Consider the following 14,480-nt stretch of genomic DNA (forward strand, 5'->3'; position numbering starts at 1 on the left):
CATATTATTGAAAAAGACAGACTCTAATCAGCAAGAAGCTGGTTTTTGCTGATCTCCCAGTACAGCTGGACACATGGCACAAAGGGAGAGTTCTTGCTTTTGCTATGAATTTTTATGTAATCAGCGAGCTAAGAGAAATAAAAAGGGCTCTCCTTGGAATACCTTGCACAAAAGGCTTTGTACATCCTCTATAACTTTCCCAAAGAGTATTTTACATTTCTACTTGGGAGTCTTACTATCACCTCACATTACACATGTATAAACCTCCCTCCCCCCAAATTCTCCTTCCTAACTAACTCTTTATTTCAATTAGCAACAAGAGTATTCTCCGGGCTTTCTCATTTATTTGCTCAGAGTCATCACTGTACTGCATATTTCAAATACATTATTACACTTCACCTAATCTCAAACAACCATCTCAAGAAGGCATTATGCCCCTCAGATGGTGGTACAGAAATCGAGGTTCCTAGAGATCAAATTACTTAAGGTCACAAAGCTAGTAGAATGTGAAAAAAGAGCTTTGAATTCAAGCTCTGACCCCAGGTTCAATGCCCCTTTCCTCATTCTACCTTACTATTTTTGGTTAATAAGAGATAATAGTGAAACTAATTTGCCTTTTGCTGAGATCACAATGGACATTTTCAAAGGTAACAATAACTGTACGTTTTGCACAACTTACACTATTGCAGTATTCCATTAATGCAGTATCAAGTGATTGTAAGAAATATCACAAGAAAACTGTGGGTCAGGAAGAAATAAGGGGAAAAAAATGACTCTTACAATGCTGATGTCTTTCAGAATGCATGTCCAATAATTTAAGCAGAAACAAACCTAGGAAAGAATGCTACTCTAATATTAATTTAAATATATATACATAAAAGCAAAGAGTGTTCAGTTTTGCCAATTTTATTGAACCAATAAAATTCCTACTAATAACAATGAAATAAATTTCTGCAAGTATAAATGTGATACAGTTTAACAAAACCCATTGTTCTGTACCTATAAATAGATTTTCAAAATGTCATAAAAAGTGCAGTTATGAATTGTTAACATGTTAATACACAGTTCCTTTATTTCAAATGTGTTTGCCTTGACTCACCAACAGTTCCTTCTGCATCTGTTCAAATAATATTACCCATCCCTCCAAAAAAAAAAAAAAAGAGGCATTAAAGCACTAGAATATTACACAAAAACTGATCCATTCAGGTCAGCTTTAGTCAGAACTGTAGAATCAGCAACATAAGAAAAATAAAACCTAGTTATACATACAAAAAGCTTTCATGGGTTCTATAATCTTCTTAACTGCTGACTTATGTGGAGGGCATAATAGTTGAAAAGGCTTATATGGTTAACTAACTTAGACTATATCTACAGCAGGGTCTGATTTGCCAGAACAAGTTTAAAGTGGCTGTTTAGCAAGTTTGCTATTTTCAGAATTGAAACTATAAATGTAAGACCGCCATTTGACACTGAAAATTGTGTGAATCCTAAATTGCATCAATGATCTATTTGATAAAAGCTTATTCTAATTGAAAACCTTATATAGTAAGAGACTGATAGATATATAGCAGTCTTAAAGATCACGTCATCCGCCTCACGTTAGTCCAAAGTCACGTGCTTCGTAAAAAAAAAATTACAGTAACAAAGCACAGGACTACAAAGGCAAAACATCACAGCTTCTGATTACATGGAATAAAAAGTACCAAGGAACGCAAAAGATAACTCTGTATTAATACTGATGAATTAAAGAACTATAACAGACGTTTCACAGCATGCTACATATATCACTCACAACTTAAGGATAAAATGATGTCTAAAATTGAAAGATAAGAAGTTGGCAATCTGATTTCATGTGCAATTCAGCTACAGAGTCTTAATATATACATTCATGATGTAGCTGCTCTGCAAAATCAGGTTAAAAAAAAAAGAGATTTCAAGTTCAAATCCTATTTCATAAGCTAAAGGATACATCCAGTTCTTCCATGACCAGGAAAGTTATTTTCAGGTTTGAAGGAGCTAATCCAAGTAGCAAGGCCATGTTCCAAGTTGACCTGACAGGGTTCTTTGTAACCTTGCTCCAACTGTGCATGTGGCTGTGAGTATTCTATTAGCATGGAGAAGATGCCAAACTGGCTTGTGGTTTGCTTTCTGTGTCTATCTTATCAGATTGAAAAGAGTAAATGTGAGGAGAAAGAGGAAGGGAAAAATTGCATTTTCTTTCCAGGGTAGATATATGGATGTAAAAGAAATTATCTGCAGTAGATATAGAGTTGGGATGACTTTCTTTCCTTGATGAACAAGGGTACCATTTAACGCTTACCCTTTATTTTAGCGAACCAGTGAAATTCAGAAAGGAGAGGACAGTCTCAACATTACGAAGGAAATTTCTTGGCTACCCAACTGATACATTTCCTTTATCCTACCTTTTGATCCTTCCTTATCAGATTTGGGAGTCAGTTGACAATTTGTAATGACTAACTCGAGAAAGAGACGTATAATCAGTTTCATTCAGTAAGTGTCATAATGCATATACTTAAGCTAATCAGCATTCATAAACAATATTTTAACATTAAAGACTAGAGAGTGTCTCTCCTTTTGATATTCTTTCTGTTAAAATTATACATTCATTTTAAGAGGTTAAACTCAGGGGTGCAAGAAAATAGACTGTTTTAGCAAATTTACATACCAAAAATTACATTTATCATATTTAGACTTACTAACATTTGATGCTGTCCTATGAGCTGTAAAATGGGGTGTTTGTTCTAATGGCTATTTTATAGTATGCATTTTATTATTTCAAAGATTTCCACAAGCATTGAAAAGAATCAGATATGCATCCCCCCACCCACCGCCCCCATATTCCTTCTGTTTTCAACTCTGGACTTCATGGTGGTGCAGTCATAATTAATTTAAAGCTAGAATGAATACTTCATGACATATGATTTAATAAAAACCATCCTTTCAGTCTCCATCATTCAAGTCTCATTTCTTAACTGGGCATCTATTCATTTCTGGGCCCTTAAAGGAATTGACTAGACTCTGTTATCAGGTTGGGTTGTTCATGAACGGGTGTGGAAGGCCATCCAAATACCACTGTAGATCATAATAATCTGTACTTTCAAACAAGGGGGGTTTGTCTTCAGGTCAGACAAGCGTCTATAGATAAACACGCCCCACGTTAGAAGCCTGACAGTGTTCATCTATGGACCACACTGAGCAGGCACTGGCTATAGAGGAAGAACTGCTGCTTCTTCCTCTTCTGTGCGTTTCCTGTTCCTTAATGATACTGTCTGGATATACCGGAAGTGCAGCCATGGTTATACGGACTACGAAGGCAGTGCATTCCCTTTTCATCCCGTAGCTCATTTTCCCCCATGAGAATAGGGTAGGAATAGGGGTTAGAAGCTTAGTCTAACCTAGGGAAGCTTGATCAAACCATTATGTAGCCAATTTTATGGCATTTTATCTATATTATAAATCAAATGGTCTTCTGTGATCCAATGGGACCACCTAAACATCCTTTATCATATGTCCTTCTATTGGAAATGTGTTTCAAGGCCCAAATGACACCAATAAAACAAATGTCTGAAACACCACCCATTCGTATGCCAGAAACTTCCTGTTCCATTGATAGGTTACAGATCAATCTGGATTGCTGGAGAATTTTCACTTTACATTCAAATAACTTGGACTAACCAAATATAGATCCAGGTTAAGATGGCAATTCAATCACTTTAAAATCCTGCTAAATGCTAAATTCTGCATGGTAGAAATAGTTCAATTTCTGTATCATGTATAAATATAAAGATTCCTACTTTGATAGAAGGCAAAAATCTTCTATGATTTATTTAAAATATGGAAGTAGTATTACTGAACAACGGAGAGTGAATCCATGAAAAGGTTGGATACTCTGAGTTTATAGGCTCTTTGGGGATGAGGTAGAGGAGAGCAAGATATTTCGGCAGCTGGGAAAGGGTAGAACAGTATGGGATGGACGAGATTACACGTGGTGCTGCATTAGATCTGGTAAGGTGTCTAGGGCAAAGGTTAGCCAAGATATAGCTAGATGGTAGAGGGATTTCGAGGGAGTTGGGACAAGTCGTATTCCTCATGGATGGAGAAAAAGTAACTGGGGAAAGTAAATGCTGGTGACGATCAGCAGGTGGCTGGTGGTGTTTCATTTGGATTGTGAAAAGGCGCTCAGACCAAGATGGGCTGAGGGGAGGGGAAGAGAGCGAGCGTGGTAGAGGTCGAGGCACTTGGAGAAAGAGAAAGCAGGCAGGGAAGGACGGGCTGAATGTAGGCAGAAGCTCCCACAATAGGAAGTGCTCCTTTAGATTAGGTGTGTGATGCTGAGGGCAGTCACGCTCTTAGAATTATGGTCCATGTGTTCTTTGAAAGACTCTTCCTTCCTCACAGGGTTCTGCCTTGACAGGTACCTCTACCTCTATGATCCATTTCACCCCAGATATTTTTGTTCTAGGTCTCACCTGAGCGGATACTACTAACGAAGCCAAATTAGCATGGAAGTAATCTACACATACAGGGGGCACTGAAGTTCTGTTGACTGAGATGAATACATTCATGTTACAGTACTGTTTTAAGGAAAGATTATTTGATTCTCAGTCTCCAGAGGGGTATAATCGGGAAACATAGTTTATGACTATGGCCACCTAGAATAGTTTCTGACTATGAAATTAGGTAACTTAAAACTCGATCTGAATAGAGGAGCCATATACCTTTCGGTTTGCTGTTGAATTATACTGTTAGCAAATTTCCTGTACTATTTATATAACGTTATTGTTGCATAATTTTCACTTCATGCAAGACCGTCTATTTGCATAAAAGAAGAAAAAGTCCCCTTAGATAAAGAGAAGAGTTTAAGGTCTTGCTTTCCAGAGGAATGATTTAGAAATGTCTTTAAAACACAACATAAAACAAAACAAAAACCTCATTTTACTAGCACAGTGCAAATCATTTTTATAATATGCACTGAAAATTTTTTTTCCCTGACGAATTGTCCTTAGAGTTTAAAAGAATCTTACCATCCTATATGCATGCGCTCTGCATGAAAGTGGTGAACTATTTTTAAGTACAGATCTTTAATTGTTCGTTGATAATTTCATTTTGCTGTGGTATAAAGATCTAAGATTTTGGATTTAAAAACTCTATGAGGTGGGAAAAAAAGTTGCTCAGGAATAATGTTAACTAGTTGTTAGAAGCATTTAAAATTTTTAAGGGACTTAATTAATTTATTTATTTTGTATTGGGGTATATTTGTTTTACAATGTTGTGTTAGTTTCTACTGTACAGCGAAATGAAGTAGAGTTCCCTGTGCTACACAGCAGGTTCTCATTAGTTATCTATTTTACACTTATTAGTTAGTGTATATAGGTCAATCCCAATTTAAGGGACTTTATAATACAATTAACATAGGGGCTCTGGTTCAAATACGATTTTGACATAAAGCTGACATCGAGTTTTCTGTTCTAAGACAGTCCTGTGTTGCTCTGTCACTATTATTTGGGTTTAAAGTCATAATTACAGGCCAAGGCCATGCCCCAGATTCCACACTAGCCATTCTTTATTTTAAAAAGTCCCCAAATGGGACAAAGATTCTTCCTGAGACTGAGATAGTATCCTTAGCTCAAAAAGGTGAAGAAATAATAAGTTGTCCCGTCTCAAAAGCCTGTTTTCCTCTAATTATCACAAGTCCATCTGAGAAAGCCTCATCAGAAGGCTCCAAGGAGGCACCTTCCTGGCCACTCCCGCAGTCAAGGGATTGGGTTCAAGATTTACTTTCAGAGAGGAGAGTAGTTGGATTTTCCTAAGGTGATCTGAGAAATTGAGAGTTATAACTGGAAGTGGGAAAACTTGAAATTCAAAAGTAAACGGCTATCCACCAAGCATATACATGAGTGGATTATTAGACTATTTTGAAAATAATAAGCAACGGAGTTAGAGACTTCCCATTCACGTGTGCTTTTCTCACGCACACCTGCACATCTCAGTTTGGCACAATGAGAGCCCAAGGGGTGGGTTAGCAGATCGTATAGTCACATCAATACACCAATTGAACCAGATATCTCTTTAAAAAATATCACATTTTAATATAAAAAGCTATACTATAAATTACTACATAGTAAATTCAATACTCTGAAAAAATACCACCCTGGAAAACCGCATCAGAATTTCAAGTTTGCATTAGCTGAAGTTCACAGCAAACTCGCTGTACAATGGATTTCACAACCTGGAAGGCTGTGTGTGCTGCATCTTGGCAGGTGCTTTGGCACCTTCAAAGTCAACTTTTCTAGGCTGATTCAGTGAGGTTCATAAATATATTGTTTTGTTTTTGTTTCTAGTTCCAAGTCAACTGATTTTCCTGATTAGTGATGAGACAGATCGATGCTGAGCTAATAAGAAACCTTGCTAGGAAAGAGATCTAGTAAAGGCACTAATATTTCCATAACCCAACTCCAACTACCTACATTTCCGGGGGGTTGGGGGGAACACACACAAAAAAAACTAAGTGGCCTTTTTAGTTACTTAAACCTTGTTTCCCCTTTTGGTCTAAAGCTCATATGGTGTTCTGTGAGAATTTCTCCTCCTTTTCAATATATAAAAATCATTTTTTATCCTGTAATACAGGTCACCTGCACAAAAACATAGGGATATTAACTGAAAGAATGCTAGGAAAAAAAAACAAGAAAAAAAAAGGCAAGAGTAAAGGATATCCTCAACTTGAAAGTTCTAAAATTAGGGAAGTCAAATGGACATGCATGTTGTCATTCGTATTTTGCCATTCCCCTAAAGACTTTCTTCGTGGTTAACACATATCTATATAATGTGATATGGCATAAAATCAACATATTGTATATGCAATAAACAAAACAGACTAGATCTGACATGAGTTCTTTGAATAATCTCTTTAAATAAACCACCATGTCTTAAAAAAAATTAGCAATTTTTTTCCTCAAGTGGAAGATTTCAAACAAAATCCTGGAATCTAAAAATGCAGAACTATCTCATATTCATAGGTTTACAGTCATCTTTCTATTTTCCTATCTAGAACAAAGCCTAAAAGAAAGCAACCTAATGGATTGTACCAGAAAAGGATGATAAATGGAAGGGGAAAATGATTGAACAGAACACTAGTCCACAATTCTTTCATGAGAGAAAAAAAGTAAATCCTAGATAACAAGTAAGTCTAAAATGAAATCTTTGTGGGAACTCTAACGGAAATTTTTAACTATCTTATTCACTATGAAAAAATGGATCTGTTTTAAAACAATTAGCATGTTTGTGTAAAATTCAAGTCACCCTTAGTTAACCAAAAAGTGTTTAAGCAGTGCAGTCGTGTCCTACTGGATAGCTGTAAGCATCTCTTTAGGCACTTCACTGGTTCATTAACATAATATAAATTAAAGCTATAAACACATAACGTTGTGCTCTGTGAAGATAATCTAATCAAGTAACACAAACCAATGCAAAAATGTGACTTTCGGGATGCTTTTTCTTCCCTTAAGACTTGAGATCTTTTTTTAACCAGTTGTCCAAAGAGATTTTTCTGGGGAAGGGGATGCTTTGGCATTATGAAAGGAACATTGTTCAACCCCAGGAAGGCAAAAGCCTTGGGCGATAAAGAAATCTGAACCAAATTTCTTTATGGCTCTCTGTTAAAAGGACACTTCTGCAGTGACATAATAGGGGGAAAGTCTGTTGAGTATTTTTTTTAACATATTGCACTCTTTTGTTGTTGTCGTTCAATCACATTAATGCATAGAAACACAATTTTTACCTTTGAATAATAAACTGTTTAACCTATCATAAGAAAAACCATGGAAAATAAGTTCTAAAAGCCTAGCAGGAAAAAATATAGGTATATTAACCTTCCTCCGCTTACTGCAATATAGAAAACACTATGAGAAAAGAAAAATGTGCAAAGAAAATTTTTGGTCAGTCATATGTGGGTACATGTTTATATGTGCCAACTAAATGAACTGCAAGTAGCCCTGCAAGCACTGATTATTTCTGATGACTGAGGATTACTGTCAGTGATAGAAAGGATTGTGCATAATTCCACTTTTAATATATACATCTGATATGGAAAACGGAAACTTCTGTTTCAGAAGAGAAAGAAACTAGCTGAATTTGGCATTTCAGTAGCATGCTATAGAATTCATCATGATCAATTTCACATTAAATTATGGACAATGGCTGTATCACATTTCATGTTATCGCCAATAGCAGTAAAAAAAAACAAACAAATAAACAAACAAAAAAAAATAAACAGTGCCTGACAAATAATCTCCTGGGGACACAGATGAGTGTCCTGTGAGCAGCTTAGTTCAACAGCGCATGCTTCTCCTCCACCAGATTTAGGACACAACATTAAAATTCTAGAATGGCCAGAGAAGGTCATTCATTGCTGAATTCCAATATCTGAAAAACAATTGCTCGAGCAGATTGTAAGCGCTTTTCCATATTATAAAAAAAAAAAAAAGGAAAGAACAAAAATACACATACACACAAACCCCAAAGCACTGAAGTTAAGCATTAACAAACCAGGTTCATGATTTATGATCAGTATCCAAAAACCCAACTATAAACAATGCCAAGTAGTGCTCCTCAGTATTATTTTTGCAATTGTTAGTCATGTTAAGCATCAAGAAAAAGAAAATAACATCATTGCACATTACAGCCGCCCCCAAAAAAACGGCTAAAACTTTGACACTAGAGAATTGGATAATGTTTGATGCTACATCACAAACAGCTTCTGATGTATATTCTATGTGAAAAGGTCTTTACACATATATGACATTTTCCCTGGATGATGCTTCAGGTCAAATGCCGAGTTATGGCACGAAGAGCATAGAGAAGCTCAGCTTGCATCCGTGCTTCCATTAGAAGTAAATTTACGTGAACCTAGAAATGAAAGTGTTACCAATTTAGTGACCATTATAAACAACTGAAAAAACTTTAATTTTTTTTTCATTTATCAGACATTCACAAATGTTTTTCATGGGTATTACAGACACATATACAAACACACATGCCTGGGCATATTTATGCATGTACATGATGTAATACTCATAAGAAAACTGCATTTATAAAAAAAAGTGAGCAGTAAAAATGACCCCTAAAGTCTTAAAAACGTCCAATAATTTTGTTAGGATAGATGTTATGTAAAGCCAGTCAATCTTTTGGGTTATAAAATAAAACTAATTTTTACAAATCACAATTTTCCTACAAATTACACGTTCTTCCAGTTGTAAAATTTTATATGGCTAAAACTCAGCCCCACGTTTCTTATAGCCTGTGCTTATTCCTTGGAGAGCTTTTAAAAACATTTCTTACTATTTACAGGCATACCTCGTTTTATCATGCTTTGCTTTATGGCACTTTACAGATAACTGTGTTTTTTACAAACTGAAGGTTTGTGGCAACGCTGCGTCAAGCAAGTCTATGGGCGTCATTTTTCCAACAGCGTTTACTCGCTTTGTGTCTCTGTGTCATATTTGGGAATCCTCACAACATTTCAAACCCTCCACCAGCAAAAAGATTATGACTCACTGAAGGTTCAAATGATGGTTAGCACTTTTTAGTGATAAAGCATTTTTTTAAATTAAGGTAGGTATACTGTTTTTTAAGACATAATGCTATTATATACTTAATAGACTACAATATAGTGTAAACATAACTTTTATATGCACTGGGAAATCAAAAATTCACGTGACTCCCTTTATTGTGATATTCACTTTAGTGCAGTGGTCTGGAACCAAACCCATAATATCTTTGAGGTATGCCTGTACTTGGGAGATATTAAAGTGAAAATGTGAAGCCTAAAGCAGTTTGGAATTAGTGTCTGGTACTCAGATATGCATAGTTTGCCTAGAGTCTTTCAGATACAGCTGTGAACAAGCACCTAACTTTTTTGGGGGGGGGATACAGCTCATCCGATAGGTTAAATTATATACCCACATATTTTCAAAATTTTTACAAAGAAATATGTTGTGACATATTTAGATTATTTTGATATCTTTCTATAGGTTAGATGTATTGTTGGATCTATTCTCTTGATGGGTAAGGAGAATTTCTAGATACCACCTAGTAAAGGGAGAAAATCTAATGCAAACATAAAAGCAGAGCATAGCGATCCATCTCGGAGAGATGCTGGAGGCAAATGGGTATTTATTTATCTGATGTGTGATCGGCTCTAAGACTTCAAGAAAGTCTGCTAGGGATTGAGGTCATAACATTCTTTATCAAAGTCATATGGTTATTGAGTGAATATTAGGACCCTAAAACGTTTTCTTCTCAAGCTTAGAAACTGTGATATAAATGGAAGATTCGTGGACTTTAAGGTCAAAGACCTAGGATTTATAGCCATACTTATACTGTACTAGTATATTGGTAAAGATCCTTAACATTTATTAGGTCTTAAATAAGGATTCCTATATATTTCAATGCAAAGAAATATCCTCATATAATAACATATTTGGCTCAAAAGATCCAAATCCATTATATTGTCAAAATACCAAATTACCAAATTGGAATGAGAAACCCTTGTTCTAAGAGGTTAACTGTAATGGCTAGAGTGAAAGAATCTTTAAATGGATATGCCTTCTGGGCATACAATAATATACAATTATAGCTCACACAACATCTCTGAGGGTTTGATTTTTACTAGTAGGATGGTGGACAGTTTCCCAAATGTACTTTTAAAATATCAATATTCAGATCCAATCTTTCAAAGGCCAATGCTAAACTTTTACTTTATACAGCACACTGGACAAAACACATAACCAAAATTTAGTTAATACTCAATAAAACCTAATTTAAAATCACTGAAAGAAAAACAGATGGCCAGATGATGCCACTTCCATTTCTTTGATGGAGCTAATTTATTAATATTTTCATGTATAATTTTTTCATAATCATTACTCCTTATATTGAATATTGGTCTACGGTAAAAGGTTTAGTCACGAAACACACCTTTTCTGAGTGTTTGAACTGACGCCAGTAACTATCATACATGCGCTTGGTAGTCCTCTCAGGATAGCAGGTCACTGTCTTAATGTAAACCTTCAGGCTTCGTTCAAGTAATTGATTAACTTCTCCATAATCATAGTCATCATACCTATAAGCAATATGACAACAAGATTTAGAATGACAGAATCAAAATTTCTGACTTCTAAAATTATACCAAGACACAATAATTACCTAGTAATTAAATACCAAAAGCTCATTCGTTAATTCACCTAACAAATAGTTACTGAGTGTCTATTATGTGCCACCATGTTACTCCCCTAGGCACTGGTGATACACAAATGAACAAAATAGACAAAAATCACTGGACCCGGGGAATTTAAATTCTACTGGAGAAAAAAGAAAGAAATGAAAAAGAAAACCATACAATGTATCAGATAGTGATAACTGCTATGGCGATAAAATGCAACTGGAGGCTGGGAGGGGAATTGTGATTTTAGATAGAGTGGGCAGGAAGGCTTCTCTGAGATGCTGACATTTGAGCCCTAACGCAGGAGTCTAGGGCTTCCCATTTCAAGGAAGAGAGGATAATCAATTGCGTCCAATGCTACTGACTAGTCAAAGAAGATGCTACTGAGAACTGACCACGGCAAGGAGCTATGCAGAGGTCACGGACAACCTCAGTAAGAGCAGCTTTGTTGACGTAACAGGAGTAAAAGCCTGATACTGCAGTCGGTTCACAAGAGAATGGGAGATGAGAAAATGGTGACAGTAGACATACAAAGCTTTTTCAAAGAGATTTGCTGTGCATGGGAGCAGAAACATGAGGCAACAGCCAGAGGGAAAAGAAGGATGAAGAAAGGATATTTTTTTTTAAGATGATGAGAGAAATAATAGCATGTTTATATACTGATGGGAAAGATCTGATTAAGAGAGTAAAGTTGATTATGCAGGAGGGAGAAGGGAGAATTGCTAGAACAGGGATCTTTTGAAGATGAGAGGAGATGGGATTCTATGCCCAAGAACATAGGAGTGTAGACAGTTCATCCATACTATGAGAGAAGAAAGAGCAGACAGGCACAGAGGCAGATACAAGGGTAAATGTAGGAGTGGGAGCTTGTGGGATTTCTCTTCTATATTTTCTGTTGCTTTCTAACCCAAACATAACGCTTAGTTTTTAAAAAAAAAGCCTCCAGGATTTTATATAAACTTTATTTAGTAGCATCCAACAGAGAAATACAATCACCATAATATTTGTTATCTATAGTCTTGAATATAATAAATATTTATTGCAACTGAATTAAAACCTATCAGTGTTTATTTTTCTTAATTAGGTTGGTATAATATCTGTTTTAAAGTGTGATGATTCTTTCTAGAATGGTAAATGGGCAAATAGATTTATTATTTACCATTGTAATAGTGTCCTTTAGGTGGACTATTTCATTATTAGTTGATTTTTCAGGAAATTTGGGATTTTTTTAAAAGTTATAGAAACCACGTTGCTTAACAAATTGAATTTTAATTCCATTCCATAAAGGCTTTCTGATACTATATCAGAAAGGATATAGTATAGATTCAACTGAATGTATTCATTCAGTTGACTGAATGAGGATTTTCTTCAGTCAACTGAATGTATTCATTCAGTTGACTGAAGGGGATTTTCTCTTTCTGCAAATCCCTCTCCATAAAAGTCTTCAAAACCCAGCTCAAAAAGGATGTTCTCCAAAAGAGCTTTCCTCATTAGACCATTCAGTCTCATTCACTCATTGACTCCCTGTCCTCTCAATTCTAATTTTCTAAATTTAGAGACCGCTAATTTATGTCGACTTACAGTTTCATTTCAGTGTTCTTATGTGAGCTTATGTGAGCTTTATGAGGGAGGACTCTACCCTAGTTTTATTTATGCCTTAATTACCATTCCTCCAAAAACTAACCAACCAACCAGCCAGCACTTCTTATTGCTATCTAAAGGGACATAATATATACATTTTTAAATGCCCAGTTCGTCCAGTAAGGATTCTCATACTGAGTGATTCTCTCCTATCCCCAATGATTACTGATACTCTTTTCCTTCCTTAGTAGATTCTAACTACTATAGTTATATATGCATGTTAAGATTCGTAGCAGTTAAACAAAGAAAAATGCTTTTCTATAAGACAGAATTAATTTTTAAAAATCTCAAGTCCACATGTAATATTTTCTCCCCAGAAGCATATACCCCTCAATGGGATAGAAGTAAGACGCATGCCAGAATTTTCACTTAGAAACATATAAAACTGTCTCCATGATGACCATACCTGATTCCGAACATACAGTGAACGTAGTTAAATAAAGCTCTGCGCAGCATGGTTGTGTCAACATCCTCATGGGTGGCCATAGTGTTATAGGTGAGATTGTAGACCATGCGGAACTTCTCATCAAGAAGATGTCCAATGTCAGAATAAAGTCTGTTCACCAGGGAGAACCCATGATTTTCCCAGGTATAGTCCTAAAAAAATAAAATGTATCTCCAATTACAAAACGGTCACTCTCCATTTAAAGTCTATGTTTTTAAGTATAACTACTGAAGCAAGTTAAGTGGAGATATTTCAAAGTCCGTAATTCTTTCACTAATTCCAAGTTTGTAGCTTTACCAAGAACGCTTCCCATCAGTTTGTAGATGGGAGTGCTGTGCTGTTTCCTCGGTGGGTCCAGGGTTTGGCACACTGGTGATGAACTCTGGTTACCTCCTGTGGTCAAGTACTGTGCAAACTATGCCCTCATTTGGGAGGACCCCAGAAGACCTTGGAATATTCCTATATGACTAAACCTACTCAGTGACACGGATGGTTAGCAGATCATATGAAGCAAGCACGGAGGAGTCTGTCTTTATTCACACTCATACACTTTTTATGAACCACATCACTACCATGGCTCTTTTCTAGGGCTGGGGAGGGGGTGGCCCTTAAGCCTGTAGCTACTGATGTATATGATCTTATTACAAAATGCCTTTTTATTATAAATGTGAACATATCACTCGATTTCCTCCCTGCCCTCTCCAAAAAAGAACATTATACAACTATCATGTAATAATGCAAGTAACTGAATAAAGTAGTTTCCTTTTGCCTTCTAAGGGGGTTAATGTTGAAATAATAATCCATCAACTGGGACATCAAATTAGACAAGGCCGAAAACTAGGTTAAATAAAGTTATTTACAGATTCTATCGAAATGTTCTATTAATTTATTTAGAAGTCAATTTATTTACATTTCAACATTTCACAATTAAAATGACAGTATCTCTTCTCCAGTTTCTCTGAATTAAAGGCATCTCATACCTGAGCTCGGAATGTTGGCAAATGCTCCTCTCCTCGTCTGGCAAAGTCTTCATACCCAAAACCAGGGTCTTCGATATATCGGGAGACATCAGATGTTATAATCATGTCATCCTCAAAATCTAAGGACAATAATGAACAATCTAGTGTTAAGGAAACCATACGGAGTTAGAACAAA

General features: G+C 35.9%; 1 protein-coding gene across 1 annotated transcript in view; it reads right to left on the reverse strand.

The window, feature by feature from the left end:
* Positions 1-890: 890 nt before the first annotated feature.
* The window catches only part of SESN3 (sestrin 3), a 73,989-nt gene continuing 60,399 nt past the window's right edge, over positions 891-14,480 (reverse strand). Inside the window, exons 7-10 of the mRNA XM_007191183.2 lie at positions 14,306-14,424; positions 13,287-13,477; positions 10,996-11,140; positions 891-8,925 (exon numbers count right to left, since the gene is read on the reverse strand). Coding sequence (XP_007191245.1) covers positions 8,839-8,925; positions 10,996-11,140; positions 13,287-13,477; positions 14,306-14,424 — 542 coding nt within the window. The 3' untranslated portion in view covers positions 891-8,838. The remainder of the gene's footprint in view (positions 8,926-10,995; positions 11,141-13,286; positions 13,478-14,305; positions 14,425-14,480) is intronic.

The sequence above is a fragment of the Balaenoptera acutorostrata genome, chromosome 9, assembly GCF_949987535.1.
Source record: "Balaenoptera acutorostrata chromosome 9, mBalAcu1.1, whole genome shotgun sequence".
Lineage (NCBI taxonomy): Eukaryota > Metazoa > Chordata > Mammalia > Artiodactyla > Balaenopteridae > Balaenoptera > Balaenoptera acutorostrata.